The sequence below is a fragment of the Aquila chrysaetos genome, chromosome 14 (assembly GCF_900496995.4).
Source record: "Aquila chrysaetos chrysaetos chromosome 14, bAquChr1.4, whole genome shotgun sequence".
Lineage (NCBI taxonomy): Eukaryota > Metazoa > Chordata > Aves > Accipitriformes > Accipitridae > Aquila > Aquila chrysaetos.
The window spans coordinates 5,127,597-5,143,420 of NC_044017.1; the positions used below are offsets into that span (position 1 = coordinate 5,127,597).

The 15,824-nt window shown below is 37.6% G+C and overlaps 1 protein-coding gene across 4 annotated transcripts in view; it reads left to right on the forward strand.

Moving 5' to 3' along the window:
- The window catches only part of STK24 (serine/threonine kinase 24), a 64,556-nt gene that overhangs the window by 42,516 nt on the left and 6,216 nt on the right, over window positions 1-15,824 (forward strand). For 3 of the 4 annotated variants that reach the window (XM_030036536.1, XM_030036539.1, XM_030036540.2), the window contains exons 4-12: window positions 312-420; window positions 533-690; window positions 1,485-1,533; window positions 1,592-1,665; window positions 7,517-7,702; window positions 7,950-8,095; window positions 10,337-10,460; window positions 11,467-11,535; window positions 15,507-15,643. In XM_030036536.1, the coding sequence (XP_029892396.1) occupies window positions 312-420; window positions 533-690; window positions 1,485-1,533; window positions 1,592-1,665; window positions 7,517-7,702; window positions 7,950-8,095; window positions 10,337-10,460; window positions 11,467-11,535; window positions 15,507-15,643 (1,052 nt within the window). The remainder of the gene's footprint in view (window positions 1-311; window positions 421-532; window positions 691-1,484; window positions 1,534-1,591; window positions 1,666-7,516; window positions 7,703-7,949; window positions 8,096-10,336; window positions 10,461-11,466; window positions 11,536-15,506; window positions 15,644-15,824) is intronic. The other variant, XM_030036537.2, reaches the window with a different exon arrangement.

Below are 15,824 nucleotides of genomic sequence, written 5' to 3' on the forward strand. Positions count from 1 at the left end.
GTGTCTTTATGGAGCTTTTAACAAACTTTTAAAAGTGTTATAGATAGATGAAGTATTTCTTTGCCTGTTGTTCATAATGCCACTTAGTTTAGAACTATGTATTTTTTTAAAGAATATTCTGGGTTGTATCTCATGGTATGAAGTTAGCAAATTAGAAGTTTTGAGGTGTGACAGAAGGAGTTTTATAGTCTTTTTATAGTCACAATGTTATTTCTGTTATCTCTGTTTCTCCTTTATATGTGTGTGTGTATATATACGTATACGCACATGTGTGTGTATATATATAAAAAAATATTTCTTGCATCTCCTAGTTAGAACCTGGCTCACTCGATGAAACCCAGATTGCTACAATATTGAGGGAGATACTCAAAGGACTCGATTACTTGCATTCAGAAAAGAAAATCCACAGAGATATTAAAGGTAAATTGTTTTTTATTTGTACTGTAATAATATTAGAAGAGCTCATGCAATGTAAATTAACACCCTTCCAGTGTCAAATTTAATTTCTGCTATTTCCTCTTCTTTATTCCAGCTGCTAATGTATTGCTATCTGAACAAGGAGAAGTAAAACTAGCAGATTTTGGAGTAGCAGGACAACTAACAGATACACAGATAAAGAGGAATACCTTTGTGGGAACACCATTTTGGATGGCACCTGAAGTAATAAAGCAATCGGCATATGATTCGAAGGCAAGTTATTTCAAGGCATTAGCCAAAGTCCCTTCCTCTTTTAACTTGAATTACATAAGTTGGTCTTCAGAATGTAGCTAATAACTTTGGCTGTGTCTAGACAGGTGTACGTTTAGATGATACCTAGCAGCTAAAAGCTGTTGGAAAGGAAAGAAGCTTTCCTAATTCATATCCAAACCTTAAGTTTCCTAGTCTATTAAGCCCATCCAAATGTCAATATTGTAATATTTCTTGCTAAGTACATCCTGTCAGCTTTTATCCCATGCAATTGATGAGTACTTGTGATGGTTGTTTAAAAGTAGAAGAGAGCAAATATATACAAAATGTTAATATGCTTCCACTTGTTTTTAGGAAAAAAAAAATAGCAACACTGTTGGAGAATATGGATTTGGTAGGTGTGAAAGTGTTGTGTGAAAGTGCTGTTATTCATCTGTGGAAGAATATGCTGCATAGGTCTATGCTACTCTCTGACCACACTCTTTTACCTGTTCTGTACAGGGAGGGTTTAATGTCAAATGTACTTGTAGATATTTACATTGCACAGGATTTTGATTTAGCAGAGTGGTACAGCCACATACTGAAATCACAACACAAGCACAATATATCAATTGTAATATACAGTTGGATCACAACAGAAACACAATTCCCATTATTGGTCTCCATAAGCTCACCACCACGGCACTGGGTGGTGTCCCCAGTTGCGAGGAAGGAATACATGCATTGAAGCCAGCTCAAGCCCATTGCTCTTTCCAAAATTCATCTTGTTGGTCACTTGGTTTTTATACTTCTATTAGGCTGAGCTACATATACACCTCCTTGCTGCCCCTTCCTTCCCCCTCCCCATGCTGGTTTGGCTAGCTCAGTAAGACATTGCTCTACTGATTATATCTGGGAGGGCTATTTGCACAACCCAGTGACCCACTGGTGCAGCTGTATCTGAAACAAAGGTCACCCTCAAGGCCCACTTGTGTTGCGGTAAGATCAGCTTTCTTTATAATTAGCAGTCATTCCTTATGTTCTTCCCTGAGCTCATCTTTGTTGTCTATCTCCTCTGATCCCCTTGTAGTGATTTGTTGATTGGTCACATCTCTGTGCAATGAGACAGGTTGGTGTGTTTCTTTCCACTCCGACGCATGTAAGGAACCTGCCAATACTGACTCTGGCCTAGACTGTTTGTAGTATTACTTCCTTCCCTATTTGATATCTTTCTGTAGAAAGGCTCTGTAGAGCCTCTACAACATTAAATGACCCCAAATTTCCCATTTGAAGTTTGAGTAAATCATATTTGTTTTTGTGGATGGTGTTTTTTGTTTTGTTTGGGAGTTTTGGGGGGGGGGTGTTTGGTTTGGTGGTGTGTGGGGTTTTTTTTTTTTTTTTTTTTTGAGTGTTGGTGGTTGGGTTTTTGGGGTTTGTTTTTTTTTTTTTTTGAGATTTAGCTTCTGGGAATGATCTTCACTTGGACAAAGCATGATTCAGTCCGCAGGTTTTGAATTCTGTCTGTTTCAGTCTACAACATCATGTGGACATAAAAAGGTTTGGGACACTTGATGTGTTCCCTAGAAGGCCAGAGCTCAAGTTTTGGATGAACTAGAGATACTTATTTGTGGCTGTGAGCCTTTCGGCACTTAGAGACTGGACTAAATTTTACAGACAATAGTTTTACTGTTATTGCACAACAACCACTTGAGAAGGCCTGTTTATTTTAAGATAGTATTATGCATATGTGAGAACACAGACGTCCAAAGCTAACCTCATTTTCCTTTCATAAGCTGGCCATGCTTGAGAGGTGTTAGGCAGGACTGTCCTCTTCATAGCATAGTCCCAGTGAAGTGCAAGCAATTTCCATTACGTAGTTGCTGTGTTACCCAGTTTTGTTCTTTGCCCTGTTGAATCCTCTTACTTCCCACATGCTGATGGGTTCCCAATAAAAGCTTGAAAGTGCTCTGTAACACTACCTTGGGCACAGTTCACCTACTTCTTTCACACAGTTCATCTGCGTCTTTCCTCATTTACTGTATGCCTCACACCAACTGTTAAATTATTGCTCCTTTTCTGATTGGATTGATATCTTTGCTTATGCTGGCTGCTGAAATAGCACGACTGTGCAAGGCAAAGCAAAACCTAAGTTATGACATATAACTACTAACCAGGCTAAAGGAAGGCAGATGCATCCTGAGGTCCAACATTGCTAGTTACTGCTATGAAGCTTAAGGTCTCCTGTTGATTCCGCACTATTATCACTTGTCTTAAAATTATGGGCAGTTGGTGGATTTACTGACCATGGCTTACACTAAATTATCAACAAAATTCATGCAAGAACTATTTTTCTAGTATACTGATGTCCACTTGAAGCAGTTTTGGATATTAAGATATAGTTACACCTCCTCTGAATTCAGATATGCTTCTGAGTTAACCATTCTGTCAAACACAGATTTCAGAATTGAAGAGACAAACTTCTGAGGAATTTTCTATGTGAAGCACTTACACTGTTTTAGCCAAAAACTTCTTCTTTTTATTGTTTTTGCATTCCTTTATAATGCTTTAACATTCACTTTAAAGTCTCTTAAGATTGTGTAAAAATAATAAATATTTAACATAAGCTGTTGATTTTGAATATAGTCTTTATTTTTTTTCCCAAATGTATGTTACGGGAAATATCTTTTATCTTTTTTGTTAAGGTAGAGAAGCAGGTTTTTTTAATAGATAAAAAATGTGTGCATTTTTTAAAAATGCTGTTTTAATTCAGGATTTGACAAATGTATACATTTTGTGTATTTTTCTTTTAATATATGTGAAACTTAATGTCGAACCAAGTCCCAATCTATGCTCCCAATAGTGTGCTCTCAAGATTGTGAGGCTTATTGGACTGCTTTATGCATATGAGACCTGTGTATTCCTTAACTTCCATACAGAATTTGCCCATTCCATTCTTGCTTTATTCAGTCCCATTCCCAAACTGTTTTGTGTCCTTAAGATATTCCTATTATTCTTTCTCAGACCATATGTTGTAAGGTATACTTACAAGGCATTTCAACACTTGTCTTTATTGCCTAAAAAGTAATCAAGGTTTGTGATTTGTGACATAGAAGCTGATGAAATTTTAGTATCTATCAGACTTTTGTAAGTAATAATTCAGACTGATATATTTGAGAACATGGGATTTCCAGATGGCCTGTGTGAGAGAGTAAGTTAGCTATAACATTTGCATTTTAATCCGGTCAGTAGCTAATCTGAGAGGCTTACTTGATAGAAAAAGATAAATAAAAAAAGAAAAGAAATTTTTAAAAAAGCAGGTGGCAGCTTTAATATAACTATTATAGTCATGTTTTGACATTTCACTTTTTCCTCATGGCTGATAGTTTCTTCAGCTGCTAGATTTTATCACCCCCATGGATTACTTGGACTTTAAAAATAAACTACAAGGGAAAATGAAAAATAAAGTTGAAATTTTTGCTATGCCATTTATTTCCTTCTCTCCAAGCTATTTGTTCTTTGATACAATGTCCTCGTAGGAACTTTCCCTTCTTTCTACTTTCTGTTATTTTGGCAATAGTTCTTTTTCCTCCTGTTTTGATTCCTTTCTTCATCTGAAAGTCAGCATCTCTTCTTATCTGCTTCAGTTTTCCCATATCTAGTTCTCTGTCCTTTCTACTATATAACTTCTAATAGAAAGGATGTTTTAATTTTAAAATATTTTTCTCTTGCACATAGCCTGTTTTCTTTGACTTACAAGAGCTTCAAAGTCAGACTAAATTTTACTCATTAGAATAGAAGAGGAAAGGCTTATGGCAGTACTGCAAAAAATAGTAACTAATGATTTGCTGACTCTCATCTGAACTTGGAAGAATAATTTTTGTACAAGGTTTGAAACTGTAAAAATCATAACGTGGTAAAACTTAGTCGTGAGATAATGTCGACACTTCTAAGGTCATGCTTCTTACTCATTTGGAGGACTGATTTGTGCCTGTTCTGGAGTTTCATTGTCACAGACAAGCATGTCCTAGAAATGCCTAGTTGGATACACACGCAATTGGTACTGATGTTCCTGTTTTGAGATCCTTTCTTATCTATGAAAGGAGAGGTTACAGTTATGGAGGCATTTGGGGTTTTTATTCTTGCTGCTTCCAACAGGAATGGGCTTCCAAAACCCATCTTGGACTTCAAAGAGTTCAGTGCGCAGCCGTGGTTTGTTGAACTTTTTCGTTCATTGAAGGTCACTAGCAGTAGAAAGTTATAAAAATGAGGAAAAAAAGGAAGTATTTATATATATGTGTGTGTATGCATGTACACATATAAATTTGATTTTTTTTATACTTATATATGCACATGCTCCATCTGTGACTGAAAGTCTGGCAGAAGAAAATCTATCCATTTATATGGCTTTAACGCATTCTTCTTGAGAAACTGAAGTTCAGAGTAAATTGGAAATAATAATGCTCAGTTGTTAACATGAAGACTCATCTTCGCAGGTGACATTTTTCTTTCATAACCCAGAAAAGCTTTCCTGCTAGAGAAAAGTTACCCACAATTATACTCAGACTTGAGGAGAGCTTAGCTGATAATGCTGTTATTAAGATAAATGAAACTCAGAGCTCATATACTTATGGAAATCCTCTGTGCTCACTGTGAGATGGCAGTTCTGTAACATGGGTTAACAAAATGTCATTTCATAAATTTAATGGTATGCTAATTGACTTGGTGGTATTTTTTCCATACTTACTTGCAAAATTAAGTATCTAAGCTCTTAACAGTAGAATACTGTCTGAACAAGGAAGAAGGAGCTGCTTTTTAGTCAGGCAATGTAGCTATGATAGTGGAATGGATGCATACATTGCCACTATCAGCCTGTAGTCCTGTATGAGTTAGTCAAAGATAACCTAGCATATCAACTGAGCAGGGACAGATGGATTAGAGGGACACTAAGTAAGGACAGCAGTGATAAATGAAATCTCTACTCTATCCAGTACCTGGAAATAGATCTGTTTACAGCACAGTGAATATCCAAATGCTCTGTTTGGGATTAAAACCAGATAGCTCACTTCAGAACTTTCCTATTTTCCCAAGAGCAAGTCTTTGTTCTTCTTTCACTTCAAAAGAAACAGAAAAAAACCAAAACATGAATATTTTTAATTCATATCTTGTCCTTTGGAACAGATGTTTCTGTGAAAATTTTTTTCTTTTGCCTTTCTGAGGGGCTTATTCATCTATTCTTTTGACTTTTAGGCCTGCTATTTCAGCAGAACGTGGAGAATTACAATGCATTACTACAGGCAGATTTGGCATTAGGATTTGGATTTAGGAAGATAGTGTTCCCTAGAAAGAGTAGCACGTTTTGATGATGAAAACCTATGAAACAAATGTATTTAAATAATCTTCCCTAAAAACCCAATAGGCATATCGTGGCATCCCGTAGCAATGTGAATCCAACTCATCAGTGAAATTAAACGGTGGCAGATCTAGCACTCATCTCTGCTGCATTACTTGATTTGTCCCTCTAACTTGGCAGTGAGCCTTTGGATCTGCATTTTGCATGTGCATGACTTAGAGAAGTTTGATTTAGATCAGGCCTTCTTGGCCTATAAGACATGGCTCGCAGGAGAAGGTCTACAAAGCAGATCAGGTGGAAAAGTGCTGTCAATATTTCAGAAGCTACTTGGACCAAATGCTTAACTGGTTGAAATCTTGGGTTGAAAAAGTTGAATAATACTGTTCTAGACTGTATTTCTCTAGTCTGTGAATAAGAATGATATATAAGACAGTGTTAAACCCCAGGAAAATGTATTAGATTTCTGATGGTTGTGCTACCTGATGCTTGTTGAGCAAAAACCTTGTGCATGTTACAACATTTTCCTTTATGCCAATATTTGAGTTTTCCCCCATATTTACAAAGTGTACTTGAATATGGTGGATAAAATGCTATTTTATAACAATCTACCATTACTTTTTAAAAATATTTGTGTTTCAAGATCAGTTATAACTGTTGGTGTAATAGTATTGATTTAAAAAATTTTAAAACCCTAGTAAGTAGAACTGCTTTAGGCTGTAGAGTAAAAACAACCAAGGAACTCTGTGTACTTTATTTTATGCGCTTAACCACATAAAACAGACCATGATAGCAAAAACAATTTACATGTGAAATGATTTACAGTAAAGGTTTAAAATCTACCTTTGAAAGTGTGTTGGTTTTGGCTGAGATAGAGTTAATTTTCTTTGCTGCAGCTGGTATGGGGCTGTGTTTTGGATTTGTGCTGAAAACAGTGTTGATAACAGGGATGTTTTAGTTATTGCTGAGCAGTGTTTACACAGAGTCAGGGCCTTTTCTGTTTCTCACTCCACCCCACCAGCGAGCAGGCTTGGGGGGCACAAGGAGTTGGGGGGGGGACACAGCCGGGACAGCTGACCCCAACTGACCCAAGGGATATCCCACACCATACGATGGCATGTTCAGCAATAAAACTAGGCGGAAGGTGGGCTGTGGGCTGCTGCTCGGGGACTGGCTGGGCATCGGTCGGTTGGTGGTGAGCAATTGTTTTCATTTGCATCACTTGTCTTTCTTGGGTTTTATTTCTCTCTCTTTGTTATTTTCATTTTCATTACAATGTATTATAATTATTTTATTTTATTTCAATTATTAAACGGTCTTTATGTCAAGCCACAAGTTTTCTCACTTTTACCCTTCCAATTCTCTTCCGCCCCATCCTTCTGGGGGGAGAGTGAGTGAGCGGCTGTGTGGTGCTTAGTTGCCAGCTGGGGTTAAACCACGACAGCAAGCAATAGTGTTTCTCTTCTTTCTCCAACCTAATCTTAAAAGCATTTTTTCTTACAGGCAGATATCTGGTCATTAGGCATAACAGCCATAGAACTTGCAAAAGGAGAGCCACCTCATTCCGAATTACATCCAATGAAGGTTTTGTTCCTCATTCCAAAGAACAATCCACCAACACTGGAAGGAAACTTCAGTAAATCCCTCAAAGAATTTGTTGAGGCCTGCTTAAACAAGGACCCAAGCTTTGTAAGTGTCATCTATTTGTCAACGTATAGTAGAGAACGTGACTGGTTTACGTGAATTACATGAATAAGTGCAGTTCAGCTTTTCTAATATGGGGCAACATACTTGCGAGCTTTTTTTTTTTTAGATACTGTATGTATTTAAAATCTCATTTGTATCAAGACTGAAGTCTAGATTTCTTAATCTCTTTATAATGAGTCATTTAACACTCTCAAATGCAGTAAAAAAAAAATCTTTTTTTTTTTTTAAGAGACCTACTGCAAAAGAGCTCTTAAAACACAAATTTATTTTACGAAACTCAAAGAAAACTTCCTACCTGACTGACCTTATTGATAGGCACAAGAGATGGAAGTCTGAACAAAGTCATGATGACTCCAGTTCTGATGACTCAGATACGTAAGTTTGAGTTTGTAAAATACCCTTTGTAAATATAGGAGCCAAGTAGTTATTTTTAGCACACATATTCCTGTGTTCTGTTATTTACAGCTTTTCAGCTTAGCAGCCTTGGTAAACTAATGAGATCTTGATTTCAGTGTTGCAAGGGATTTCGTGCAAATAACAGTCACTGAGAACAATTTTTCTGGCCCATTCTATACTACTTTCTCTTTTACGTAGGGTCTTTCCTAGATACAAGGCCAACTGTTACTCCTGTTGCGTGAGCAGAAGGTAGTCCTCGCCCTGCACGGCCAAGTAGCAGTGTGCACGTGCACTGTGCTGGGCATTCACTTGGCCACCTAAGGAGGGGAGCTGTCTCCTTGGTGGCAGGTTGTCCCTCATTTTGGCTGAGTAAACAGGCAGAAGCATATCCTTGCGTATAAGATAGGGTTAGTGGACAATGCTTCCATGATAATGGGGTTTTGGGGTACAAACCATATTACCTAGGTGGTTTTTTTTATAAGAGTTTTTTTTTTTCTTTTCTATCTTTCCAGGAAGGTTGGGCCATTACAGCATGATAGTCATGAAATGTCAAATTATTTATTAAAAAAGGAGAAGTGGTGTAAATATTTCCAGATTTCTTTCCTTTCCAATTTTTACTTCTCTCCATCAAATTTTGATGGAGCTGTTTGGTAGGTCCATGAGTTTGTTTCCTCAGGAAACCCAGTTATAGATAGTTATGACTCAGTTAAAAAGTTAACTTTGTTAGTCTAAATGTAATTTTGAAAATAGTGGGTATCATCAGATGACATACTTCTGAAAATCAAGTGAAGGGATTGCCACAATTTATTCACAAATGGATTAAATTCCTCATAAGAAAGAAAACGCAACTATTCTCTGCAATTCCAGTCTATGTGCTAATGGCAAGAATCAGGCTGGTTATGATTTCTGGGCTGCCATTACAGCTGTATACTTGTCCTACATCATTAATGGCTTCATGCCTTCCAGTGATCGCAGTTCCAGCCCAAAACCAGGTCTGCTTTGGAAGGTAAGTTACTAGTCCTACAACTGGTCTCAGATCAATTACTAACTGAACTTTGAGGTTACAGTTCATTGTTCCTGTGGAATATCAGACCAGCTTTGATAGCTTGCCATGGGAGAGTAGTGGAACTAGAATGGTTATTTTGAGACAATTTAGTGTTCTGTGTAAGCCTGCTTTCCCCTCCTTTGCTTCCACAGCAGCTCTTGTATTAGATGTGGTAAAAGGGTGAGTTGGTTTGGCATGCTGGAATTCTAACTTTCCAAATTGATTAATATTTTTCTGTTGGATGAACTTACTAGAGCTAATGTATACAAGAAAGGTAGTCCTACCTCTTTCAGTGACAGTCAGAAGTTCTATGTCACTTCAAGCAGAAATCTTGGAGAATTTTCTTACACTGATCACATGCTTTTTGACTTGGTAGGCTGCGCTAAAATACTTTTTGTACAATGGCCACTAGATGCCCTTTTAATTGGTGGTTTTCTTGCAAATGACTCTCAATTCACAGATCAGAAAGAAATGAACTTACAGGAGGATACGTATGGTAGTGAGAGGAGAAATGTAATGCAGTGACTCATTAGTGTCAGCATAAATATTTTTGGTCTTTTAACTCAGCAGGAGTTAGAAAAAAAAAATCACTATGCCATCCACAAAAATGAGGCAAAAGATTGACTTAGGTGATGTAGTTTGTGAAAGCCATGCTGTACCTGTACTTTTTTAGTCAAATTTTTTTGAAGTGGGAAATTTACCTTGCTATTGGGCTGGGGATGACCTGTCTTCCTCAAAGGTATTCTAAGCTAGTGTCTTAGCTGTTTTTCTAGGCAAAAAAAGTGAATTAAGTCTTCTAATTTCTCCCCCCTTCCCTAATGTTTTGAGGTACTCTGTTAAAGACAGTTTTCAGATAGCAATAGAACACTTCATGTTACCTGTTTATGTAACTTCGGAGAATGTTTTCAATCTGTAATGTGTCTCTTTATTTTTGAAGTTAATTTAACATTTAGTGAAGTATCTTGGTTTCATTTTTTTAATTTCCCCAAAAGATTAATTGCATCACTTTTCATACTTGTCTTTATACTTAGTGACTTGCACAACAGAATCCTGATTTTGGTCTTGACTGCGGTTTTTATGTTTAGCATGTATATTGAATGAACATGGACAATAAGGAGTAGGTAATAGAACTTTTTCATATTTTTTTTTTTTTTTTTTTCCCCCCTCCCTTGAAGTGAACCAGATGGTCAGGCTTCAGGTGGGAGTGATTCGGGAGAGTGGATCTTTACAATAAGAGAAAAAGACCCCAAGAATCTAGAGAATGGAGCAGCCCAGCCTTTGGAGTTGCAAAGAAATAAGGTGCTCAAAATATTGACTGTATTATATAAGGAGATAATTCTTGCTTTAATAATTTAGTGGGGTGATTTTTATTTCATACCTTTAAAAGCATTTAAACTGTAAAACTTTCAGAACTTTTGCTAAAATTTTATATTCTACAGTTGTCTTTCACAAAACATTTTGAGTAAGTCTTGAAGTTTGGATATTCTGTAGATGTGTCCTTCTTCTGTAGTTCGTGAAATATGTACCAAAATATTTCTGTAGTTTGTGAAATATTACAACTGGGGGAAGACCAGGCAACATTTTATTAAAAAAATCTTCCTTCTATAAAGTAAACTTAAACCAGTACAGTAACAAAGTTAAGCTGGGGTTTTGGGGAAGGCATTCAGGTCTTTTAGGAAAAAAGACTACAATGTAGCAAAGAATAGAATGTGCATATGTCCAAAAAAGAAACCAATCCCCAACCCACAAACCAAAAAAAACCAGCCCAGAATAAAGGATGTTTAGGAGCTGCTCCATTCTGCTCCATTGTATTTTCTGCAGCCTGTGTGGCTAGGGGAGGTGGTTGCTACCCTGGCTATGAAAATTCTGTGTGTGTGCTCTTACCAGAACTGGAAAAATACAAGAAAAATACTGTATCATATGGGAGGAACCTAGTAAATATCAGCATGTCTATGATTTAGTACATGCTCAGTAGGATTGTGGTGGGGTGGGGTTTTGGTTGTGTGTTGTTGGTGGGGTTTTTTGGAGGTTTGGGTTTGGGGGGTGTGTGTGTGTTTGTTTTAGATTTTGAGCTTGCATGTATTTGACGTGCTGCAGCCTCAAATTTTAATTCAGCCCTCCATTTTCCACAGTGCTTTGGAATACTCTGTTGTAGAACATTTTACATACTTTTGTGTGTACATAGAAACAGATTTTTCATAGTGTAGCATGTTGGAAATATTTTTTTTCTTTGATTAGAAACAGAATACAATGAGGATGCTTTTTTTCAGAAATAAAATTGGTCAGAATTTTGTTTTCTTTAAAGGAAAAGGATATCCCAAAGAGGCCTCTATCCCAATGCCTGTCTACAGTTATATCCCCTTTATTTGCAGAGGTAAGTCATTGCTTTAAAACTTCACAATTCCAGGATTTATGTCTCTGAAAAATAGAAAAATACGATGAATGACACCTAAGGTTTCTACAACCCATTTGGAACTTGATGTGTTACAATTTTAGCTGTACCCTTTGCTTTCATGCATGTCTGCTTTTGAGATCTTTGTTTTGCTTCTAACAATGTCATATGCATGGTAGCAACATCAACCGTGCTAGCCTAAAGCAATGAACATCAAAACCAAAAAGGTATGTAAATGTTTGGACTGCAGCATTCCATTTTTTGACACTGCTTTATCTCTTTATCTGTCATTTTATCTGTTAGAAATTTCACGTTCTTCAGTGTTCCAAGATATAGCTGTGGACCAGATCAGCAGGAACTTAACTTTTGAATTTCCATGTTGAAAACTGTATTTTGTTCCCATTCTGAATTCTATATTTTTTATATTTGTTTTTCCCAAATACTGAAAAACAACTTTAAAAAAAAAATCATACGAAGGGGAAGCCAGGTATTTATGAAGATGTGATTATTTTAAAGAGTTGATAGAACTCTAAGAAACAAAACCTCCCCTCTAACCTTAGCTTTGACACGACATTTTTTTGTTTAAATAATGGTTTCAATCATTGTAACTGTTACAGAAATAGAGTTAGAGAAATTGTTCTAATAAAAGGGTGTTGTCTTAATTTTGTTCTAATGAGTAAAGTCCTGCTTCAGAGGATTATCATTGAATTTTGCATGCTGCTCATTAAGAATATTAAGTGCAGTAAAGCAATTAAACTTATTTAAAGGGGATGACCTCTGTATTGGTTATCAGACTCCAGTATTAAGTCAGCCTGTCATTCTCCTATGTAAAGTGGAGAAATGCTTTAAACGGGGATTTTTTGGCATTTTCCATTGCAGTTCTTTGTGTTACTCACTTGCTTGCCTCTGTTCAAGAATTTTATTTCAATTCCCTACCCTTCCATCTCCCAAACATTTTTCTGGTTGCTGTGCATCTCTTAGGTCTTCTTCTCCTTTTCCAATACCAAGAATGATATAGGTCCTGCATCCATTGTCTTCCATGGTCCATCTTCCATTTTTATCCTTTCTTTTTTTCATTTTCTCTCCACCATGCCCTTTATTACCTGTCTTCTAGATATCTTTGCTCTGGGTTCTGCCTTCCCAAGGTATTGCTAACTAGTTGCTGTGTCATTCTTTGCCTTTCTTGCCTCCCATTTTCATTTTCAAGGCCATTGTTTTAATGGCCACTTGCTGATCGCTGTGAGTATACGATTCCCCTAGTACTGCTGCAGCAACACAAACCTTTTTCGCTGCAGTCCTTATTAAGATTGCCATTTGCTTTTGTCTCTATAGTGTGTAGAGGGTACAGAAAAAATTTTTCCTCACATACTTGTTTGTTGTATCTTTTCATGCTATGGGAGAAGACTCTTGGTCTGGTATCTGCTGTTTGGTTCATACTTTAGACTCCTCTTCCATGCAACTTCTGGTGGATAGCAACAACTGTCCCAGACTGTTCCAAAATCTTATTGCAGCGTTTCCTTTTTCTTATGGGCATGGCTACTGTCTCTGCTGTCCGGAGGAAGCCTTATGTTACATTTTCAGTGTTCAATTTGTTTAGCATTCAAACCACAGATATCTGCACCTTCAGGAATTATTGCTAGCTAAATTAGTGAGTTACTCCATGGAACACCTTCAAAAAGAACAAAGCTGGCCGCTCAGAGCTTTTTGTTGTCACGGAGGCTTCAAAGCTTTTGGCACAGAAGACAGGTGCAAAAACCAACTGCTGTCCTTAAGTAATCTCACAGGGGAAGATAGTGCCCTGCATCCTTCTCCTTCAGTTGAACTCTGATACCGTTTAGGAGCCTTGGCTGAAGAGGCTTGCTCAGCTGTGGGGCCTTGCTGCTCTGTGTTGCTGGTAGTAATCTGAAGCTTGGTGCACTTCAGCAAAGCAATCAAAAGAACAAACAAACAAAACACCCAAACAAAACAAAATCCCCAAACAACAGAAAACAAAACACACCTGGAAAATGAACAAAGTTGTCATGCTTGTCAGTTATTTCTGATCTTCAGTGGCCAGCTACCACCCTGATGTGGTTTCTTTCTCCTTATCAGAGGACAGTGGCTGAGTACCGCATGTGGTGACTCATTCTGGGTTCCTTATTGAAAGTAGGAGATCTGGAGGTGTCCTTTGTTGTAATGTTCCCACTATTGTCTACTTCTATCATCTTGTCCTCAAGCTGTGACACCCCAGTTTAGACTAAGAAAGGGTTAGTTATTACTGGGAAAAGAAAAGGCATTTGTGTCTTCCTGTTACCTATGCTTTGTATGCAAGATCTCACTCTTGAGCATCCTGGATGTAATGAAAAGAGAACACAAGCAGCAGCTGAAGAAGAGTGCAGAAGCCTTCCTACTGCTGTGGTTGTACCTCAGCTGTTGTACACACACAGAGACCTCTTGATTTCCTTTTGCTGACACCTGAGTTACTCTCAGGAGGGTGCCCTAACCTACCTATAAGCCATTGCTAAATGTGGAACTAGAACAATGATCATTTCCTTTATGTTTTCCCTTGCAACACTCAGATTCCTTTTTAAAGAAAACCTTTCCTCAATGCTGATGGCAACTCTTGAGCTGTGGTTCCTGACACCTGTTGAAAGTCCACTACAGAAAGTCCCGAAAGGCTGCTTCAGTGCTTGGACATCTATGAAGAACTTCACTGCCACTCTGTTCCCTCCAGAATGTCTGTACTACACTGAACTCAAAGTCGTCTTGATCTATTAATTCTGCTTTCTGCTGCTTTCTGGGGATCATGCTTATTCCATGTGACAATCCTCTCTGCTATACTTAAATAGGGCCAAGAGTGTATGCATGCCCATATTATATCCCAGAAAGTGGCACAAACTTTCCATTTGTTCAAGTTAAGCTTTCTTCGTTACTGGCAGTAATGGCATAAAGGCAGACTCACTGTAGGTCCAGCTTTCAGAGACAACTCAAATTAATTGAATAATTTGTAGAGAAATATGTAGAAAAATCTTTTACTGCTCTTCAGTTCTGTGTAAACAACTCAAACTCTTCGGTCCAAAGCACTCATAAACCCGGTCGGTCAGCTTCTGACTGGAGTACTTTGTTCACTAGTTGGTTTTGTGGGTTGTTTTGTTTTGTTTTTCTCCTGAGCAATGACTTTGATTCCATCCTTTTTAAGAGTATGCTGCAAAGCAGCTCTTGACAACAGCTGTAGTGATAAATGTGGAGAGAAACTTGTAAATGCAGACATCCAACCCGCTGGGGAAAGTCCGGTCCCTGAAAGAAGGCCATGCCTTCATTCACCATTACTACTAGTAACATGACACTTTCTTCCAAGGAAGCCCAGACCCTGCTAAGCTTTTTGAATGTTCTTTAGTGAGTTCTGAGAAAGAAAGCATTTTACCAGCCATACTCGGCATGTTATACCAGCTCCTACATAAGTGAAGCGCTGAGACCTTCCCTCTCAGCCCTCAGTTCCAGCCTAATCATGGGATCCTTTGCTTCAGCGGGGAGATGAGAGAGTGCTTAGGGCACTCTGTTGGTAGAGTTGACAGGGTGAAAACATTTTCTAGTAGTGCTTGCACAAGTGCATCTGCAGTGTATATGTATAAGCTATAGGTGTACAAGTGTGTATACTAAAGTGAGTATGTATAAGCAGCACATCTTGAAACCAAACAGCTACAGGTAAATAGTGCATCTTTCTTGGGGTACTTTGTTGTAATTTTTGAATGTGAGCATGCTGAAAAGGATATGTGAATGATGAGTGACATCCTGATAAGTACTGCAAAGACTAAATTCAGGATGAAAAAAGTCTTCAGGATGTGAGGGTGTAAAATGAAAGTCAAATCCTGACATTGTGAACACTGGCACTCACTTCCTAACAAGCTTTTGCATTGTTTATAGAATTATTTATGAATATCTTATTAATATATCTCTTCATGTTTTTCCTTCAGTTGAAAGAGAAGAGTGAAGTGTGTGGTGGTAACACAGATTCCATAGAAGAACTGAGAAAGGCTATTTATTTAGCTGAAGAGGCTTGTCCAGGCATTGCAGATAACCTGGTGTCACACCTTGTGCAGAGGCTTCAGAGGTAATGAAACTATTTCACTAAGGGTTACAGAAAATTGCAGATCTGATTCTACGAGTATTTGACTAGTGTTAAATTGAAAGAATTACTTTCTATTTATAATAGAGGAAAAAAACACTTGTGCTTACAGTTTGTACAATTGTGTTTGCTTACAAAAAACCCTAATTGTATCAGCAGTTCTAAT